This window comes from Oncorhynchus kisutch, linkage group LG7 (genome assembly GCF_002021735.2).
Source record: "Oncorhynchus kisutch isolate 150728-3 linkage group LG7, Okis_V2, whole genome shotgun sequence".
Lineage (NCBI taxonomy): Eukaryota > Metazoa > Chordata > Actinopteri > Salmoniformes > Salmonidae > Oncorhynchus > Oncorhynchus kisutch.
Genome location: NC_034180.2, coordinates 22,537,238 through 22,558,164, shown reverse-complemented (window position 1 = coordinate 22,558,164; position 20,927 = coordinate 22,537,238). Strand labels below are relative to the sequence as shown.

The 20,927-nt window shown below is 42.8% G+C and overlaps 3 protein-coding genes across 4 annotated transcripts; 1 reads left to right on the top strand and 2 right to left on the bottom strand.

Moving 5' to 3' along the window:
* Positions 1–1,787: 1,787 nt before the first annotated feature.
* atg14 (autophagy related 14) lies at positions 1,788–8,526 on the bottom strand. Its single transcript, XM_020487719.2, has 9 exons — positions 8,033–8,526; positions 7,151–7,213; positions 6,980–7,022; positions 6,745–6,826; positions 6,035–6,272; positions 5,353–5,582; positions 4,837–5,045; positions 4,547–4,632; positions 1,788–4,480 (listed from the first exon to the last, which is right to left on the bottom strand). Exons 1-9 carry the CDS (start codon positions 8,305–8,307, stop codon positions 4,180–4,182), a joined length of 1,527 nt encoding a protein of 508 aa, XP_020343308.1. The 5' UTR covers positions 8,308–8,526; the 3' UTR covers positions 1,788–4,179.
* On the bottom strand, positions 8,521–14,075 carry tbpl2 (TATA box binding protein like 2). 2 transcript variants are annotated; one of them, XM_031828682.1, is made up of 7 exons: positions 13,945–14,075; positions 13,398–13,663; positions 11,018–11,105; positions 10,777–10,868; positions 10,330–10,497; positions 9,895–9,989; positions 8,521–8,884 (listed from the first exon to the last, which is right to left on the bottom strand). In XM_031828682.1, exons 1-7 carry the CDS (start codon positions 13,987–13,989, stop codon positions 8,808–8,810), a joined length of 831 nt encoding a protein of 276 aa, XP_031684542.1. In that variant the 5' UTR covers positions 13,990–14,075; the 3' UTR covers positions 8,521–8,807. The 2 variants fall into 2 exon arrangements, with proteins under 2 accessions (XP_031684542.1, XP_031684543.1); XM_031828683.1 differs by having other exon boundaries at positions 8,587–8,884; positions 13,398–13,671; positions 13,945–14,053.
* A 439-nt stretch (positions 14,076–14,514) lies between these two features.
* On the top strand, positions 14,515–20,926 carry jmjd7 (jumonji domain containing 7). Its single transcript, XM_020487717.2, has 8 exons — positions 14,515–14,772; positions 14,874–15,027; positions 15,101–15,354; positions 15,938–15,994; positions 16,616–16,711; positions 18,639–18,715; positions 18,860–19,019; positions 20,645–20,926. Exons 1-8 carry the CDS (start codon positions 14,667–14,669, stop codon positions 20,731–20,733), a joined length of 993 nt encoding a protein of 330 aa, XP_020343306.1. The 5' UTR covers positions 14,515–14,666; the 3' UTR covers positions 20,734–20,926.
* Position 20,927: the final 1 nt, after the last annotated feature.

Genomic DNA, 20,927 nt, shown 5'->3' with positions numbered 1-20,927 from the left:
TATAAACAAGTTAACTGAAGCTATGGTACATGTTTCTAAATGGATGACTAATTATTGCCTGCATTTAAATATGACTATGTACTTCTCTAAGAAATCCAATGATTCTTCCCAACGAGCTGCTCTTGTTAATGGGGAGAATCTGAAAGTTGTGTCTAACTTCAGGTATCTTGATGTCATTTTGGACTCCAACTTGACATTTAAGAAACATGTGAAGGTGGTTAAGACGGTTAAGTTTGGATTATCCAACTTTAGGTTTATAAGACCTTCCTCTGGAGGCCACCAAACTATATAGGCATGCTATAATCTTCTGACATCTGAGATATTGCCTCACATGCTGGTCACAAGCAGGAGCTACTATTCTGAAACCAATTGAATCACTCTACAAACACTTAAGATGTTTGATAACAAACCAAACAGTTACCACCATTGTCATATCCTTTACAAACATCATTTATTTAGTCTGGATAGCTTTAAGCAGTATGTAGATGCAAACCTTGTCTTTAAGATCCTGCATGGTCTTGCCCCTCCACCCCTATACCGGAATATCATGCTCAAGGAAAGCACCTCCAGGATAACAAGGGCAGTAACTAGAGGGGGTTGTTGACTGATTTTACGGTGTGGAAAAGGACAATCTGCCTTCTCTGTTAGAGCTACAATATACTGGAATGCAATGCCCATGGACTTGAGAAGCTGCACTGATTATTGTATTTTTTAATTTAAATTGAAAACATGGCTCAAATCTATCCAAACCTGTACACATGAGTTATCTGTGGTTTCTCATATGTAAGACGACAGTTGATGACAGTGTTGTTGTTAGAATAATATATTATTGGATGTAATGTATTTTGTATTGTTTGTGTGAGTATTTGTGTAGTGGCTGTGTAAAGTCCCTTACCTGCCCGGGGACTACGGATGCAAATGAGCTTTTGGCTAACCCCGGCACATTTACATGGCTGTTGCATTATTGATGTTGATTAATGTGCATTATCCCCTATAAGTAAATAAATAATAGGTGCATTTGATTTACCTCTCTGGGGATGTAGGCGGAGTTCTACCTTCAGACACATGAAATGGTTCAAAATGGAAACACTGCCTTCCCGGCACTAGGGCTGCTGAATCAAGTGCACCTATGCCAACAGCGCAAAACAAATATACAAAATAGGAACGTCGGGCTTTATCGTTATTTTTAAGTTTGGTGATAAACGTTGGTAACCACTGCTACAGATGTTTTTATATAAAAGACCCTGACCCCTTCAGGACACGCCCTTGTCTCACAAACACTGCTCTTGCTCAAGCCCCGTTAATCACAGACTAATTGTTGGTATCTACGGATGCAAAAGAAATAGACTAATCTAATGGTACAGCACAGAAGTCCGTAGCACAAACACTGTTTCAAAGGGGTTAAGAAGTCAACAGAGCTAGTGTTATTTACCAGAAAGCTAAGGTTATTTTGGCTGCGTTTACACAGGATGCCCAATTCTGATATTTTTTCTACTAATTGGGATTTTGACCAATCAAAATCTTTTTCAGAGCTACACTGATTGTGAGAAAATGAAGAGAGAAAAAAAACAGATCAAAATTGGGCTGCCTGTGTAAAAGCAGCCTTGGAGTCAACTGTGGAACCTGTTTTTCTGTGAAGCAGTTAGTTAGAATATACCAGTAAATAGTTTTGGGTTTTCAGTGCAGCCAACACACACCCATTAGATTCCATCTGAACATGGTTGTATAATACACTTGACAGTGACACTTCTTTCTTAAATGGTTCAAATAAGACTTTTATGCCAACAAATCATTAATCCTTTTTTTTATTATTATTATTTTTTAAACACAACCTATTTTGTCACTATAAAAAGGTAATTACAGGGGTCTTCATTTTTGTCATGTGAAATATTGCTTATTGTGACAGTGGTAAATGCTTAATCTGCATTAACAGTCATTTCAAAATTAAGTTCTACAAGCCCTGAATAAGAAAAATAAACTAAACATCTTATGAAGTAAGCCAAAGATGTACAATTGAAGTCGGAAGTTTACATATACTTAGGTTGGAGTCAATAAAACTTGTTTTTCAACCAATCCACAAATTTCTTCTGAACAAACTATTGTTTTGGCAAGTCGGTTAGGCCATCTCCTTTGTGCATGACAAGTCATTTTTCCAACAATTGTTCACAGACAGATTTTTTCACTTAATTCACTGTATCACAATTCCAGTTGGTCAGAAGTTTACATACACTCAGTTGACTGTGCCTTTAACAGCTTGGAAAATTCCAGAAAATTATGTCATGGCTTTAGAAGCTTCTGATAAATTATGTCAATTAGCCTGAGTCAATTGGAGGTGTACCTGTGGATGTATTTCAAGGCATGACATCATGGGAAAAATCAAAGAGAAATCAGCCAAGACCTCAGAAAAAGAAATGTAGACCTCCACAAGTCTGGTTCATCCTTGGGAGCAATTTCTAAATGCCTGAAGGTACCACGATCATCTGTACAAACAAAAGTATGCAAGTATAAACACCATGGGACAACACAGCCGTCATACCACTCATGAAGGAGATGCGTTCTGTCTCCTAGAGATGAACGTACTTTGGTGCGAAAAGTGCAAATCAATCCCAGAACAACAGCAAAGGACCTTGTGAAGATGCTGGAGGAAACAGGTACAAAGGTATCTATATTCACAGTAAAATGAATCCTGTATCAACATAACCTGAAAGGCCGCTCAGAAAGTCACTGCTCCAAAACCGCCATAAAAAAGCCAGACTACGGTTTGTAACTGCACATGGGGACAAAGATCATACTTTTTGGAGAAATGTCCTCTGGTCTGATGAAACAAAAACAGAACTGTTTGGCCATAATGACCATCATTATGTTTGGAGGAAAAAGGGGGAGGCTTGCAAGCCGAAGAACACCATCCCAACCGTGAAGCACGGGGGTGGCAGCATCATGTTGTGGGGGTGCTTTGCTGCAGGAGAGACTGGTCCACATCACAAAATAGATGGCTTCATGAGGAAGGAAAATGATGTGGATATATTGACGCAACATTTCAAGACATCAGTCAGGAAGTTAAAGCTTGGTCACAAATGGGTCTTCCAAATGGACAATGACCCCAAGCATACTTCCAAAGTGTCAGGAATTGTGAAAAACTGAGTTTAAATGTATTTGGCTAAGGTGTATGTGAACTTCAGACCACAACTGTATTGTGTCCTATCCTATCATTTAAGCCACCTATGTCACTGTTCGAATCACCTGTATAAAGACCCACAAAACACACCAATGAGGTTTTAGGCACCCATGTTACTATAAATAGTATAAATCTACCCTTCTGAGGAAAACAAATGCCACTAGTTCATCTCTCTCCCCAACATTGAACTGCTGCAGTCAAGTTTGTGCCCCCCCCCCCACCACCACCACCACCACCACACACACCTGGTAAGTAAACAGCATTTGAAGTAAAACAAAGAAAGTGCCATGCCATCATTTAGTGAGAATAACTAAGGTCATGCCCCTTGTTTGGCATTCGTCAGTCTTCAAAACACAATCCTTACACAAAACATTTTGTTGTAATGCAGCAGGAAGGAAGTCCCTATGTAGTACACTACTTTTGACCAAGGCCCATAGGGCTCTGGTCAAACGTTGTGCACTATATAAGGCATAGGGTACCATTTGGGATGTAGTAAAGAAACATTAAGAACCGACAATATGGATGGGTACACGGGAAAGCAACAGAAGCTCCAGTCTCTCTTTGAATTGTCTTCTCACAACAACTGGGATGGAGCGTGCAGATGGCCGAGAGTTGTGAGAGACTACTCTTTGAATAACACCCTCCCCAAGCGACAGTCTTTCACACTATAACCATTTTTTATCAGAAAAATCACTGCTGTCAATGACAGGGATTCAGTCATGCAATTTAGTAAAAACAAATATCCCTTCTTGGTGGTAGTGGACCAGGACTGCAGGCTGACTACAGGCATAGGCCAGAACAGAACAGTCTCTGTGTGGTGGTCGGTGGCAGTGCTGCATAGCTCCAGCCAGTCCTGGGGTGCATTCATTAGACACCAAACGGACTGAAACACTACCTGAACTTGTTCAATAAAAAAAAAAAACGTGTTTTTATTCTACGTTGCAAAACGTTTTTCTAGTGTGCTCTAATATATACGACCCTGGCCAGTGAGTCCCCAGGCTCCCTCAGCGCTGGCCGGTGTAGGCCCGAAACCAGGAGGTGACGGATGCTGCTGCTGAGGAGATCATGCCCCCGGCCTGGCCCACGGGCTGGGACACCTGCATGGCCGTGCTCTGGGACAGGTCCATGGGTTGGGAGGGGATGTCACAGAAGCGCGGGCTGGGGACCGTTTCCCAGTCTGTCCCCAGGTCTGTCTCCTCATCCGTCACCATCTCATCCCCGCTTTCCTCTGCTGGGCCGGCCGCCTCTGGCTCAACAAACTCCATGGAGTCCTCCAGGTCAGCAGTCACCTCGTACGGACCCGTCCTGCACAGAGAGATAGTCAGGCGGTGTCCCAAATAGGATTAAATTTTTGACAAGGGATCTTCTTACCTGCCCAGGTTTTTGTTGTCAGGAGAGACAAGGAACATGATGTTCCTCAGGGTGTGGTGAGGGTGCAGCAGCTCACTCTCAACATGCTGCACAGGAATACACGCAACTGGTTAATGGCGTGCATCTCCGGTGTGGGTTGATACATACAAGCTAGATCAATCATGTAACAAAGTGATTAACAGTAACACGGCCTAGAACCCAGAAGAGAAAGCAGCAGTGCTTGCCACAGTGGCAAGGAAAATATACTCCCAGAAGGAAGAAACTTCTAGACGAACCATGCTCTGTAGTACCTGTGAGAAGCAGAGGTGAAGGATGTTGGTGTTGAGCTTGGTGACAGCCCGGGTGAACCTGTACCTGCTCAGGCTGTCACCACAGAACTCACTGTTACACAACTTCTTGGGCAGATTGACATCCAGGATGTGAGAGAGGATGTTGATGAGCTGGGTAGCAAAACAGAGGGCTGCACTGATGGTGTGGGCTGGGTTGATGTGGTCCAGCTCTGGAAATGAAAGCGCTTCATGAGAACAAGTAGCCTTGGCACAGTACAAGTCAATATTGCAGATTGGTAACCTCCAAGGACTAGATGTTCCTCTCAATCGGCTAGTCGTTTGTCCTTGTCACATCTCAAAAGACAGATCATTTGATTATGATGTCTTATTTTGGTAAGAGTGTTGAGCTAGAAAAGTATACTAAAACACATAGTAAAATGTATGCACACACTGTTCTGTCAATCGCTTTGGATAAAAGCATCTACTAAATGGCATATATAATTATTACATACAACATATTTTGCTATAATGTCCTACCGGGCCCCTCGTTGGTGCTCTTCTCATCCACCCAGCTGTAATAGGGGGAGCAGTCCCCGTTGCTGGGCAGCGTGACCCTGGGTCCAGTGATGCTAATGGAGGTCTCTCCATTCTGGTCATCCCAGATCCAGCGCCCTGACAGGTAGGTGGTGCGGCGGGCCTCAGCCAACTCACTCACTGTGCTGGAGGTCAGGGCCAAGTCACACTCCGACAACACGTCTGCTGGGTCCCTGAGGGAAAGGAGCAAAGAGAGAGAGAGACTGTCATTACAGGAAGTGTGTCTCTATAACTAAGTCAAACAGCAGATGAGAAGTCCCTCAGCATGCACTTTCAGATTTGAATCAAGAATCAGCAAGACCCACATCCTAAAACAACAACCAATATCTCAAATGGACAGAGAGCCTTGGTATCGGTGCTGTCCGTGAAAACTAAAGCCCAGCTTCATAATGCTGGCCAGTCATGGATGGAGTAATACTTAATACTTGGCTCTGGCCAATGCTGTATGACAGTGGTTCTCAAATCTCTCCTCAAGGACCCCCGTCCATTCCATATATTTGATCTAGTTGAGAGCCAGCACACGTGATTCAACTTGTTAACGTATCATCAAACCCTTGTTTAGGTGAATCGGGTGAGTTAGTGTAAAATACACTTCAAATAAACTTGAAACCATGGCCATGCTTACCTGCTACCCTGTTTCTCCTCCTGTGTGGGGAAGATGTGAGCGGTGAGCTCCAGGATGTGTCCTCTGCGGACCTCAGCCAGGTGCTCCAGACGACCCTGCAGCTCCTTGCCCCTCTTCTCCAGCAGCTCTCCCAGCCGCAGGTTGTGTCTCTCTATCTTGTCCCTCTTCTCCTGATGGCGGCTGGCACGCCGCTGCAGCCTCTGGCTCTCTTCTTGGGAGCGAAGCAGCAGGTCCTTACCTGGGAGAAGAGGGAGAGGTAATAAGTTGATTGATTAATATGGGTCAAGTGGCAGCCTATTCCTTATACAGCGCACTACTTTTGACCAGGGCCCACAGGGCCTGCACTAAATAGGGAATAGGGTGCTATTTGGGATGCAAGCCAATGTCTTGCACCATTTCAGGTTTGCCTGTTGTCTTAGACAGGCTACATAAAGACATGGGTATGAGGAAGAGAATAAATCAAGATGATTATTTGAATAATGTACAATATAATACAACAGTCAAATAGTGCAATGTCATTTACACTCACCTACCATTTTAAATTTGAGACCAAATGTTTCATATGAGGTGACAGTACAGAATGTCACCTTTTATTGGAGGGTATTTTCATACATATCTGTTTTATGGTTTAGAAATGGGGGTGAGTGTATACATTCACATGGAGGTGAGTATCACTGATTTGAATGGCTGTCAAGTCCATGTAAACTCACCACTTTTCACCTCTTCATTCCCACAACCAATAGCCTCCTTCAGCTGCTCTATTTTCATCTTGCATGACATGATCTTCCATTTCTGAATGAATGAAACAATACAACATGCTAAGGGTAGATGGGAGTTGAAGAGAACAGGCAGGCTATTGCCGCATTTGAAAAACATACAGGGGCAGCGTAAATTTACGTGAATTTATATACATATGGGAGGTCCTCTACTCATAATTCAACTTACCAGCTGATCTGCCTGGACTTTCTTGTCCATGGCTGTAATGACCCTGGAAGAAAGAGTATAGTGTAATATCAATATGGTTAATATAAACAATGGAAGGTAGGAATACAAATGCTTGAAAACTGCAAAGTATTATTTAGCATATTCATGATAACTGCAAATATTATACTGTACATGTGTTGGAAACGTTCTTTCTCCACCTTCAGCATTTTAAGTCTTTCCAATTTGTCAGTGTATCTGGGAAAAAAATGTTACCATTAGAAAACCTACATTAAAAAACAATGGAGTGTTACTTTTTCTGACATCATAGCAGAATGATTCAATGCCGCATTCAAAACAACTGATAACTCGGGGGGGAAATTAGCGCTGACTAAGAAAAATCGATTTGAACGGTCATCCAACTCCAGAACTCGGGCCTCATTCTAGAGCTCCGACTTTCCGAACTGAAGATCACTGACGTCATGATTTGACCTCGTATTTCTCCGACTTCCCAGTTGTTTTGAATGCGGCAAAAATGCCCATTGCCCACTCCAGGCAGGTGTTGGCAAGAGTGTGGCCTAGCTTTTTATTTAACTAGGCAAGTAAGTTAAAGAACAAATTCTTATTTACAATGCTCCCTCCCAACTTCACACAAACAAGTTGAGATGTATTGTACTTAAATTGTATTTTTTACAATGTAGCCATTTGATTTAAGAAAAATACAAAAAGTATGTCAGTCACCGTGAAAGTAAAGTATTAAGACACTAGAAAGTTACTGTATGTACTGTGTTGAGTACGAGAAAGTTGGTGCTCAAATGACATGATTCAAAATAACATATTGTGTTGTGCAAACAGCCTTTACTGGCTATAACTTAGGTTACACGTGTAAACAAGCTAGCTAGCTAACGTTTTGCTAAAGGTGTTGGTTGTAGCTAAACAATATAGCTAGCTAGCCAGCCAGCTTGTTTGATTGTTGGTAGCTATTAAATGCAATGTTAGCTGATAATGCATAACCAACATTTCATAAAGCCTTTATTTAGAGCTGTGTTATGAAGTTAGCTGAATGTAAACACGCACCGTTCAGGGTTTCTACCGTCGAAGTATATAAAATCGCCTGCATGGATGCATCGGGCGCACGTCAGCCTGCGCCTGGCGGTGTTGCAGAGAGGACATCGCTCCACGGCGACATACAAACCCTCCGCATCGTCCACAGACTCCACCATTTGAGACCCAGGGGAACCTGTGGTGTTTGTGGCGTGTAGGAGGTGCGAGCGAAGCTGTGGCCGAGCCCCGGGCAGCGCTCCCAAAGTCCCTTCGCCAGAGCGGACTTCGCTTCGCAGTGAGGATGCCATGATGATGGAACTGCGGTTCAAGCGCTAGCTAAATTATAGCTCTTCTGGCTACTGGCATCGAGTCTGAGTTCACTACTTATTGTAAATGTTACAGATATATTTACCACCGCAATGCCGTCTTCATTTTCGGGAAATGTAGCTATGTTCAGTCATGGACTATATTGCTGCTGTTAGCTAGCCCGCAGCAAACTGTGCTGACTATTTTGCATGAGATGGTTTGTTTACATACGTATGGTCACGTGGGCACATGGCTATAGATTTACAACAGAACATCTACTGCATGATGTATAACATGCAAACTTCGTTTTTATTAGAAGGTCCTGTATTCCATTTCACAATTATAAAACTACGTTACAAGTTGCCCATCTACACACTTTTATTTAACACTCCAGAAGTGCAACACACAAAATTAAACAATTTAGGACGCATGTATTTTACACACATGAAGATTAAGTGCGTCAAATGCTTTCATCGTCTTCACAAAAATCAGCGAAGGCACTTCATTGCTTTCTGAATCCCTTCAGAATGGGGTATATGTTCTCAAAGGCGTCATAGATTTCTCGACGTTCTTTAACCCCTGAAAGAAAATGGAGAGTACGTCTGGCTGCATTTTGTTACGTGAACATTTATTTTCAAATGTGAAAAGCAAGCATGGTCATCATAGTACCGTATTGTATTAGACACATTCAGGTAGGTCCCTCCCTGTTAGGGGTAACAATCAATACCCAGTACAGTAGGTGGCGGGCAATGTAGAAGAGCAACCCGGTGAGAAAGTGGCAGAAGCGGATGTTACGTTTGAATTAGATGTGTGGAGTGGAGATGAGAAGGATTGGATTACAGTGGCGAATGCAAAAGGAAACGAGAAGTAAAGTGGAATCTAGTAAATCCAAGCCTAGTTAGTTTTTGGTCAGTAAGGGTTTTGCATCGATGTTACCTAGGAGATCCGATTGAAGTCTCTACAAATTGTGAATGAGGTGGCATTGATGAGAGTAATGAAGCGGGTTTATTTTTTTGTGTATATATGGAAGAGAAGGCGTGTGCTCTGTGCCTCATTAAAGATATCGGATTGGAATGTGTCGACTGTGGATCGTCGAAGCAGGGAGCCTAGCAAGGCTGTTATCGCTGGGGTGGCACTAGAAGTAAAAGCAAAGGATATACAGTATGTGAAGAATTGGATCAAGTGGTTGGTGCACACAGACTGATGGTGGATGGAGTGAGGAAGCCCACTCCATCCATTCTGTTTTATGAAGAGTCTCCCTTCTCACGTATATGTCTGTTGTATGAGAACCTTGGTGCCAAAACCCATGCAGTGTTATTTATATGTCGGGGCCCCAGTCAAATGAATAAATACCCCGTACAGTAGGTGGCGGCAAGACACCAATAGGTGTAGTATGCCATAAAACCGTACAAGAATAGGCGTATTGAATACGCCCTGGGTCACATTTAGTAGCCAAACATTGAAGAGCCATGAATAGAGCCGACGTGATTTCATATGCCAGAAAGGCATTTGTTTTACGTTGCATATTTCTATCGGAATGTTCTACAACAATGTCCTGCTAAACCCGCCCCAGTTGTCAACATACGTACCTGTCAGGACCACTTTTCCAGACACAAAGATCAAGAACACAATACGTGGTTTCACCATGCGATAGATCAAACCAGGAAACAGTTCTGGCACATAACTAGAGGGCCAAAAGGCATCACAGTTAGTTACAGGAGAAAAGGTTGCTCAGGTCTGGGGTATATTTGAATATTCTGTGAAAACAGATGATAAAATACCCTATAGTATTCAAGCAACACAATGGGAGAGTCACTGACTAAAGGATGTCTGCCAATTGTTGTCTATAGAACACAATGTTCTATATTCCTTTACATGTTTATTTTTAAACTCCCCCACATGGATTTAAATAAATGGACTACTGGTGTGTGGAATATGATGGTGGAAACTTTCCTGCCATGCTTGCACCAATACATTGCTTTTAAATGCACTAGAGGGCGTCCTAACACAGCCAGTAAATGTACCTGCTGAACTGCTGATGATCCAGCAACAGACCCTCCAGTCGGATGGGGAAGCAGACATCACAGGTCGCCACCATGTTATGTATCTTGAAGTCTAGGAATTTGGCAGGAAAGCCCAGCTTCTGCACCACTCGAGCAAACTTGCGGGTAGCTAAGTGACACAGCTCCTCACTGTCAGAATAGAAAGCAAAAACGGCATAGTGGCATTGCTCAAGCAATGGAAGGTACATACCGAATGTTTAAATGTAGTAAAATTTAAAAAAGAAGGACGGGGCCCTGGAAATAAGTGTGATACTGGTTTTCAGTAGGGCACACTAACAAAACATCTAGCTACATAAACAAAGTGTGCTTTTATTGGAAAGTTCAGGTAATATCTCAATTTAACTCAGTTTCTAAACAGTTTCTTTCTACTGAACACAACCATGGTTCATACTGTCCTTACTGTCTCACCTCTTGGCTCCTGTGCAGACCATCTTTCCAGAGCTGAAGATGAGCGCTGTGGTCCTAGGCTCCAGTATTCTCATAATGACAGCATCAAAACGCTGAAACATGAGTACAATGCCCACATCATGATAATGGAAAACTAAAGATCTGATCATGACCAATTAAAATCATTCAGGAAAACATCCTTTGGAACAAGCTACACAATACTATATATAAAACGAAGCGTAAACTGGATATACTTGAATACCTTGGGGTTGTACTCCGCATTTCTGGCTTGTAGAGCAATGGACTTCAGGTCCAGTGGGCAGGCCAGATTCACTGTGGATACAATATTCCTGGGCATAAACAATAAAAGGGCTCACATGCAAGCACTGATCAATACAAGCAAGACATGTAGGGGCCAATCTGACATTGTACACTATTCCCTATTTAGTGCACCACTTTTGGCCAGAGCCAACAAAATTCCCTCTCTGTATAGAACACTACTTCATTTCCCAGGATCGTCTTCATTAGTGAAAACCCTAGTATTAGCCAAACAAGTCACAACAGAAACCATTTAGATTGTTTAGAGTAGCCCTTGACTCATTTCCATTACACACAAGAGTCATTGGACAAAGCGTCTTATGTAGGAGTTCTGTTAAGAGCTGCGACATTCGGTTTGAACATTAAAAACACACCTCTTGCAGGTACAGTTTTGGAAGCAGAAGGACCTTGTCTTTCATGTCACCGAGAAATAATAAAGGTTAAATTGAGACACCTTTATAAGGTTAGGGATCCCACACAGCCATATTTACATGTTACAGCGCTTGTTTACAGAAAACATACTGAAGACAGAGTGGACTACCTGTGCTAATTATCTATCTGTATCTCCAAACATCTGCGTGTAAAAGGAAGACAGATGCCACAAATGTGTTGTCACTAGAAAAACTGTCAGCTGCAACTGTTAAAACAGTGTATATTTTGCATTTGGGAAATTATTTTCTCATGTGATATGAAAGTAGAGGGATTTATGTTTCAAGCATGGTACCGCAATTGAGAATCGATTCACCTTCAGGATTGAGCATGGCTGTTTTTGCTTCCATAGCCAATTCACCCTTTTAAAAAATCAACATGTAAGGTCATTGGGCTAAGAAGTAACGTTATGCTCCTTTATTACAATATTGGGCTAAGTTTGGAGTAAAATGCTGCAAAACGTTTTGCTAAGATGTGTCTTGGTTTCTCAAATGACTGCCTCTCCTGGTTCACCAACTACTTCTCTAATAGAGTTCAGTGTGTCAAATCGCAGGGCCTGTTGTCCAGGCCTCTGGCAGTTTCTATGGGGGTGCCTCAGGGTTCCATTCTTGGACCGACTCTTCTCTGTATACAATCAATGATGTCGCTCTTGCTGCTGGTGAGTCTCTGATCCACCTCTACGCAGACAACACCATTCTGTATACTTCTGGCCCTTCTTTGGACACTGGTAACAACCCTCCAGACAAGCTTAAATGCCAGACAACTCTCCTTCCGTGGCCTCCAATTGCTCTTAAATACAAGTAAATCTAAATGCATGCTCTTCAACCGATCGCTGCCTGCACCTGCCCGCCCGTCCAACATCACTACTCTGGACGGTTCTGACTTAGAATATGTGGACAACTACAAATATCTAGGTGTCTGGTTAGACTAAACTCTCCTTCCAAACATCTCCAATCCAAAGTTAAATCTAGATTTGGATTCCTATTTCACAACAAAGCATCCTTCACTCATGCTGCCAAACATACCCTTGTAAACCTGACCATCCTACCAATCCTTGACTTTGGCGATGTCATTTACAAAAATAGCCTCCAATACCCTACTCAATAAATTGGATGCAGTCTATCACAGTGCCATCCGTTTTGTCACCAAAGCCCCATATGCTACCCACCACTGCGACCTGTATGCTCTCGTTGGCTGCCCCTCGCTTCATACTCGTCACCAAACCCACTGGCTCCAGGTCATCTACAAGACCCTGCTAGGTAAAGTCCCCCCTTATCTCAGCTCGCTGGTCACCATAGCAGCACCCACCTGTAGCACGCGCGCTCCAGCAGGTCGCTCTCTGGTCACCCCCAAAACAAATTCTTCCTCTGGCCGCCTCTCCTTCCAGTACTCTGCTGCCAATGACTGGAACGAACTACAAAAATCTTTGAAACACTTATCTCCCTCACTAGCTTTAAGCACCAGCTGTCAGAGCAGCTCAACAGATTACTGCACATAGCCCATCTATAAATTACACCCAAACAACTACCTCTCCCCCTACTGTATTTATTTAGCTCCTTTGCACACCATGATTTCTCTCTACCTTGCACATTCTTCCACTGCAAATCTACCATTCCAGTGTTTTACTTGCTATATTGTATTTACGTCACCACCATGGCCTTTTTTTGCCTTCACCTCATTTGCTGAAATTGTATATAGACTTATTTTTCTACTGTATTATTGACTGTGTTTGTTTTACTCCATGTGTAACTGTGTTGTATGTGTCAAACTGCTTTGCTTTATCTTGGCCAGGTCGCAATTGTAAATGAGAACTTGTTCTCAACTTGCCTACCTGGTTAAATAAAGGTGAAACAAAAAATTATGAATACAACCCAGGTTATTGTAACATTACGCACTGTAACATGGGGATGATTCCAGAACTCTCAGCCACTGGGATCACGGGTGTCATGGGACAGAAGGTAGAGGCTCCCGGCATGGCCACCTTTTTAGGGTCAGTCTCAGCAGACTCCTCTTGCCTACAGGCATCGAAGACGCCACTGTCTTGTGTCACGTTAGCATTAGAAGCATCATTTCCACTGGTCTCTTCCGGCAGGAAGCTGAGATCCAGATCTTTCCCGACGTCCTTCTCCGGTTGGCTCAAGGAGGAGAGGTAGGATGGGCCCTTCATTTCCAGACACAAGAAAAAGACAATGGAGAGTGGAATTACATGGACTTTTTTTTTTTTTTTTTTACTATAGGCTTATTGAAGATTGAACACCTGCTGGTTGAAGTAATTTCAAATGTTGAGGTTAATTTTGCTGAGTAATAAACTGTTTCACCCACCTCCAAAACACTACATTGACTGCTTTCATAATCCCCTTGACACTGACAATCAGTCCCACTGATACTTACTGATACATTTGCAATTGGGTCATCAAAATACTGTACACGTAGGGTACTTACTGGTACATTTGCAATTGGGTCATCCAATGCTGAATCTTCATCCATGATTGATCATTTAGAAACAAACAGGATTCACTTTTAAACACCACTGAGAGCCTTGGTGGTGTTCATTGATTGACAGACAGCTAAATTAAGTACAGGTGTGAATACTTTGTAGCAAACGCCTATGCCCTGCAGGAGTACAATATGGTGTAATTGCAGACCGCAATTTGGGGCGTTTCTTGATGTGGGCATTCCTTGTTATCAGGAAATGCCAATTTGTTGTCTGCCATTGGTTAGTCCATTGATACCTGCCATTAGTCTGTTTTTGTGTTATGAGACTGCTGGTTTCTTGACACAGATGATTTGTTAACATAGCAGGTTAGGAGAATGAGGTTAAGGTTAGGAAAAGGGTTAGGCTTAGCTAAAATACTACAGTTGTCAACAACTGTTGTCCAAAACACGAAAGAAACTGCCAGGGACCAATGGCGAGCATGAGATCAGGAAACGCCGATATTAACAAACTATTCTAAAGTCTTCCACCAGAAGAGGGAGACAATTTGAGTCGAATTGATGCAATCGTCTTGTAGAAGAAGTAGACGACGCATGCGCGCACAGAAGGTAAACAAATATGGAGACGCATGTGCACGTTTTTACTGTCCATTTTTTGGGGAACAAATATTAATATTACATGTTTTTCTATGAATAATCTTAATCGGGATGTATAGAAGGAGCCCCAAAATATGTCAATTTTAAAACTAAAATCGTTTAATGGCAATGTAATGGCAGAAAATAAAACGTTGGATGCAGTGAAAAAGTGTTTGAGAGACTTCCCTCTGGAGGCACGTGGTAAGTTAACAGCGTTATCCTCTAAAAAAGGTTCAGTTTGAAATACTGTAAGTTTGTAACCCACCTATTACATGCTTGGTGATGATCTTTATTCTTTTCAGAGCTATATCTCAATAAAACAGTGCCGTGTCTAGAGCAGCCCCTTTCCCCACTTGAGTTCTACCGGGAATGGATTGGTCCAAATAAACCCTGCGTCATCCGGAATGCTTTCGGTCATTGGCCAGCCTTGTCCAAATGGAATCCCTCCCATCTCCGGTACGTGTGTGTGCGCGCGCACTGAATGTACTGGAGTTTGCACTGGAGTACTATCATCTTCTTTTTACTTCAGGGAAGTGGTGGGTTCAAAGGTCATCAGTGTGGCCGTGACCCCAAATGGCTATGCAGACGCAGTTAACCGGGACCGCTTTGTCATGCCTGAGGAGCGGCTGATGACCTTCTCCTCTCTGCTGGATGTTGTGGAGGGGAAGGTGGAGAGCAGGGGAGTGTTCTACGTCCAGAAACAGTGTTCTAACCTGACCGAGGAGCTGCCAGAGCTGACTGGGGATGTGGAGGCTCACATACCCTGGATGAGTGAAGCCCTCGGTGAGTTCCATACCAGGCATGTACATAGTCTAGAATAAGGTTTTGTCTCACATGGCACCCTATTCCCTATATAGTTAATCATAAAAAAAAAAGGTTTGCTCTACATAGGAAATGATCTGCCGTTTTGGATGCAGCCTCTGTCTGTGTCTAAAATAAGGCTCTGATCATAGGTAGTGCACTAAAAGCCTAAAATGAATAGGGTGTCATTTTGAGAGGAATAGTAACAAAAACAACTGTAGAACTATAGAATAGATGCCTAGAAGTTAGATTTGATTAGCCAGTTAATAAAACTTACAGTGCATACATTTGTAAGAACGTGACGGGGATTTCACAAAGTCAGAGACTTATTTCCATTGTGGTCCCTATAACTTACAAAAAAGAAACAAACACAAAAGATGATCAAACATAGGAAGTGCATGGTGTCCAATCAGCATCAGTCTCTGGTATGGCTTGAGTGGAGAAGGGGGAATTGACTAACAATCAGTCTGACAGACAGGCAAGAGCTCTTCTTCAGGTCTCCTTGCCATCTCCCGACATTCATTGTAATTCCAGGCTTCAGTGCTTGCTTTTTTCTTTTCCCTAGGGAAGTTACCAGATGCAGTGAATTTCTGGTTAGGAGAAGCCGGTGCAGTCACGTCGAGTAAGTAGTGTTCTAGTGACACCTACATTGAGATAGCAACACGTTGATGGTCATTTGCATGTCTTTGATGCATAGAATGTATGTAAAGTTACAGAACGAAGGGCTCGATTCAATCAGATCCGCTTTAACCAACATCTGCATAGCGGTTGTTTTGGCAGTGTAGGAGGAGGAACTGCGTAATCCACAAGTGCCTCTAGGCATTATACCAAAAGCGAACATTGCCATTGGCTGCACGGAGTCACATTAACAGAAATCCCATGTAGCCTCGTTTTTAAGTTTGAAACACTGGAATGTGAGATGTGATCTACACCTCCATTATGATGATAGAAACCCTCATTATTTAGTTTGGTGGTTTTTCTATTTGAGAGTAATTATGTCTACACAGCCTACACTTTCTTGTGCTGAACTTCTAAAGTGAGTGGGACGGTGTGGCTTTGTGACAGTGATGCAAGAGCAGCGGCTCACCAATTTGACGGCTCCAAAGCAGTTCCACCTCCGACACCACCAAAACATCCGCTATGGGGGTGTCTGCTATTGCCGGTCAAAGCTTGATCTGATTGAATCTCGACCCAACTACTTTCCGGATTTTCCGAACTTGAAATCAGTGTATTTGTTTCGCAGTGCACAAGGACCACTATGAGAACCTGTACTGTGTCATCACTGGAGAGAAACACTTCATCCTTCTCCCGCCGTCTGACAGGCCTTTTATACCTTATGGTAAGACATTGTCTCAACTAGATATATTGTGGCAGACCAGGGGGTTGGGTCAAAACCTTTACACAGATCAGACACGGACAGAGTAGGATTAGTTTCAAAGGTGTTTATTAAAATAATAGTCGAAAAGAACAGGACTCCCCAAAGAGACCCTCTCTGGGATACCGTCTTCTGGGCTCCGGGTCTTACTGTATCCTGTTGGGATCAAAAACGGAACTCCCTCCTGTTACCGTCCCCAACTATACAGGAGTCCTTTCCTCCCCTAGTCTCTCCCCTGTGTGCTGCCCTTCTGGCAGGTTTATGGGACTTGTACAGCTGGTGAGCAAACAGCCCTCGATTACTCACCAATCCCCAATCATCCCCAGTTAGTCCTGGCCGGAGAGCCCGTTGAGACCTGGCACGTCCAGCAGATGGAGCCATCGCCTCGTGATGTATACTCTGTCTGTCACCAGGCCTCGACGAGTCTCCCCCTGGTGGCTGACCTGCTGTACGCCACAATATATGTACAGTTGAAGTCAGAAGTTTACATACACTTCGGTTGGAGTCATTAAAACTCGTTTTTCAACTACTCCCCAAATTTCTTGTTAACAAACTATAGTTTTGGCAAGTCGGTTAGGACATCTACTTTGCGCATGACACAAATATTTCCAACAATTGTTTACAGACAGATTATTTAACTTATAATTCACTGTATCACAATTCCAGTGGGTCAGAAGTTTACATACACTAAGTTGACTGTGCATTTAAACAGTGTGGAAAATTCCAGAAAATGATGTCATGGCTTTAGAAGCTTCTGATAGGCTAATTGACATCATTTAAGTCAATTGGAGGTGTATATGGATGTATTTCAAGAACTACCTTCAAACTCAGAGCCTCATCATGGGAAAATCAAAGGAAATCAGCCAAGACCTCAGAAAACAAATTGTAGACCTCCACAAGTCTGGTTCATCCTTGGGAGCAATTTCCAAACGCCTGAAGGTACCATGTTCATCTGTACAAACAATAGTACGCAAGTATAAACACCATGGGACCACGCAGTCTTCATACCGCTCAGGAAGGAGACGCGTTCTGTCTCCTAGAGATGAACGTACTTTGGTGCGAAAAGTGCAAATCAATCCCAGAACAACAGCAAAGGACCTTGTGAAGATACTGGAGGAAACAGGTATAAAAGTATCTTATCTATATCCACAGTGGCCAGAGAGCCCGTTGAGACCTGGCACGTACAGCAGATGGAGGTTTGTAACTGCACATGGGGACAAAGATCATACTTTGCTTGGTCGCAAATGGGTCTTCCAAATGGACAATGACCCCAAGCATACTTCCAAAGTTATGGCGAAATGACTTAAGGACAATAAAGTCAAGGTATTAGTGGCCATCACAAAGCCCTGACCTCAATCCCATAGAACATTTGTGGGCATAACTGAAAAAGCGGGTGCGAGCAAGGTGGCCTACAAACCTGACTCAGTTACACTAGCTCTGTCAGGAGGAATGGGCCAAAATTCACCCAACTTATTGTGGGAAGCTTGTGGAAGGCTACCTGAAACATTGACCCAAGTTAAACAATTTAAAGGCAATGCTACCAAATACTAATTGAGTGCATGTAAACTTCTGACCCACTGGGAATGTGATGAAGGAAATAAAAGCTGAAATAAATAATTCTCTCCACTATTATTCAGACATTTCACATTCTTAAAATAAAGTATTGATCCTAACTCACCTAAAACAGGGAATTTTTACTAGGATTAAATGTCAGGAATTGTGTAAAACGGAGTTTAAATATATTTGGCTACGGTGTATGTAAACTTCCTACTTCAACTGTATATATCTCATTGTACAATATTAGACAATAAATTGTGTCCATGTCATGTTGTGCATCCTGTTATTTGTATGAAAAGCCCACTTTGTGGCCGTGTATGTATTTGTTCCTCAGAGCACTACCAGCCTGCAGTGTACAGACAGAGAGAGGATGGGGACTTCGACGTGGTTGATGTGGCAGATTCAGACAAGGTGGGTTTGAGTGAAGTGAGCCTATTAGATTATTTTGGATAGTAATCCACTGGCATTCGACAATCATGATGTCAAACACTTTTCCAGGCGTTGTGAGATCTGATGATCTGCGCAGTGAAACAGCAATTCCCTTTCTCTTCCCAGGTACCTTGGATACCATTGGACCCGTTAAAGCCAGACCTGGAGCTTTACCCTGACTACAGTCTGGCACGCCCACTCCATGTTACTGTCAAGGCCGGAGAGATGCTCTACCTGCCCTCTCTCTGGTTCCACCATGTTCGCCAGTCTCACGGTTGCATTGCAGGTACTACAACTCGTATTATACTATTACTTTAACTAGTATTGTAACTTGAATTAGTACTGTTACTTCAACTAGTTCTGAACTGACTGGTAGTACTACAATTAGTAGTACAATTGGTACTACAACTAGTACTGTATGGTTACTTCAACTAGGACTGAACTGTTAGTACTACAATTAGTCCTTGCCGATTTTATATATCGATACTGTGACTCCCAAATATCATTTGTAAAAAAATATATAGTTTGGGAAGTATTCAGACCCCTTCCCCACATTTTGTTACGTTACAGCCTTATTCTAAAATGGATTACACCTTTTTGTTTCTCATCAATCTACACACAATACGCCATAATGACAAAGCGAAAACAGAAAATGTTGCACATTTATAAAAAAACAAATACATTATTTACTTAAGTATTCAGACCCTTTGCTGTGAGACTCGAAATTAAGGTGCATCCTGTTTCCACTGATAATCCTCGATGTTTCTACAACTTGGAGTCCAACTTTGGTAAATTCAATTGGTTGGACATTATTTGGAAAGGCACAAACCTGTCTATATTAGGTCCCACAGTTGACAGTGCATGTCAGAGCAAAAACCAAGCAATGAGGTCGAAGGAATTGTCCGTAGAGCGCTGAGACAGGATTGTGTTGATGCACAGATCTAGGGAAGGTTACCAAAACAATTCTGCAGCATTAAATGTCCCTAAGAACACAGTGGCTTCCATCATTCTTAAATGGAAGAAGTTTGGAACCACCAAGACTCTTCCTAGAGCTGGCCGCCCGGCCAAACTGAGCAATCGGGGGAGAAGGGCCTTGGCCAGGGAAGTGACCAAGAATCTGATGGTCACTCTGACAGAGCTCCAGAGTTCTTCTGTGGAGTTTGGAGAACCTTCCTAGAAGGACAACCATCTCTGCAGCACTCCACCAATCAGGCTTTTATGGTAGAGTGGCCAGACAGAAAACGATCCTCAGTAAAAGGCACATGCTCCAGAGCGCTCAGGACCTCAGACTGGGGCGAAGGTTCTCCTTCCGACAGGACAACGACCCTAAGCACACAGCCAAGAGCCAAGACAATGCAGGGGTGGCTTCGGGACAAGTCTCTTGAGTGGCCCGGACTTGAACCCAATCTCTGGAGAGACTTGAACATAGATGTGCAGCAACGTTCCCCATCCAACCTGACAGCTTGAGATGATCAGCAGAGAAGAATTGGAGACACTCCCCAAATACAGGTGTGCCAAGCTTGTAATCACATGAGGCTGTAATCACTGCCAATGGGGCTTCAACAAAGTACTGAGTAAAGGGTCTGAATACTTATGTAAATGTGTTATTTCAGTTGTATTTATTTTTTATACATTGGCAAAAAATTATGGGGTATTGTATGTAGATGAGAAAAAACAAACAATTTAATCGATTTTAGAATAAGGCTGTAACGTAATAAAATATGGACAGTCAAGGAGGTGTGAATGCTTTCCAAATGCACTGTATATATAATCGCAATACACATCGTATCGGCACCGAAGTATCGTGATATCGTACAGTAAGGCTCCTGACAATTCCCGGCCTTGCTACTGAGGTTCTGTTTACAAGGATCATGTATGTATCTTGAAACATGTTTTTGTTTTCTTCCTCAGTGAATTTCTGGTATGATATGGAGTATGACATCAAATACAACTACTTCCAGCTGGTGGAGTCGCTGGCTGGAGCTGTGGGGCCGCTTTGACATTTAAATTCATCTGATATACCAGCAAATGTCTTCATGGTTGTGCCTCAAATGGCAACCTATTCCCTTTTATAGCGCACTACTTTTGACCAGGGCCCATAGGGCTCTAGTTAAAAGTAGTTCCGTATATAGGGAATAGGGTGCCATTAGGGATGTATTCTATGTAAATAAAGCGCTTAGTCTGAAAAAACTAG

What these genes read in the sequence shown, in the direction of transcription:
- tbpl2 (XM_031828682.1), bottom strand. Translation starts at nt 13,989, where the DNA reads ATGGATGAAGATTCAGCATTGGATGACCCAATTGCAAATGTACCA. An exon ending in ACCCAATTGCAAATGTACCA is followed by an intron (nt 13,664 to 13,944) that starts GTAAGTACCCTA and finishes CTGGAAATGAAG; the next exon opens with GGCCCATCCTACCTCTCCTC. An exon ending in TGGAAAAGTGGTCCTGACAG is followed by an intron (nt 8,885 to 9,894) that starts GTACGTATGTTG and finishes ATTTTCTTTCAG; the next exon opens with GGGTTAAAGAACGTCGAGAA.
- atg14 (XM_020487719.2), bottom strand. Translation starts at nt 8,307, where the DNA reads ATGGCATCCTCACTGCGAAGCGAAGTCCGCTCTGGCGAAGGGACTTTG. An exon ending in GAATGAAGAGGTGAAAAGTG is followed by an intron (nt 6,273 to 6,744) that starts GTGAGTTTACAT and finishes CTCTTCTCCCAG; the next exon opens with GTAAGGACCTGCTGCTTCGC. An exon ending in GACAACAAAAACCTGGGCAG is followed by an intron (nt 4,481 to 4,546) that starts GTAAGAAGATCC and finishes CTCTCTGTGCAG; the next exon opens with GACGGGTCCGTACGAGGTGA.
- jmjd7 (XM_020487717.2), top strand. Translation starts at nt 14,667, where the DNA reads ATGTCAATTTTAAAACTAAAATCGTTTAATGGCAATGTAATGGCAGAA. An exon ending in CAGGCCTTTTATACCTTATG is followed by an intron (nt 16,712 to 18,638) that starts GTAAGACATTGT and finishes TTTGTTCCTCAG; the next exon opens with AGCACTACCAGCCTGCAGTG. An exon ending in GTCTCACGGTTGCATTGCAG is followed by an intron (nt 19,020 to 20,644) that starts GTACTACAACTC and finishes TTTCTTCCTCAG; the next exon opens with TGAATTTCTGGTATGATATG.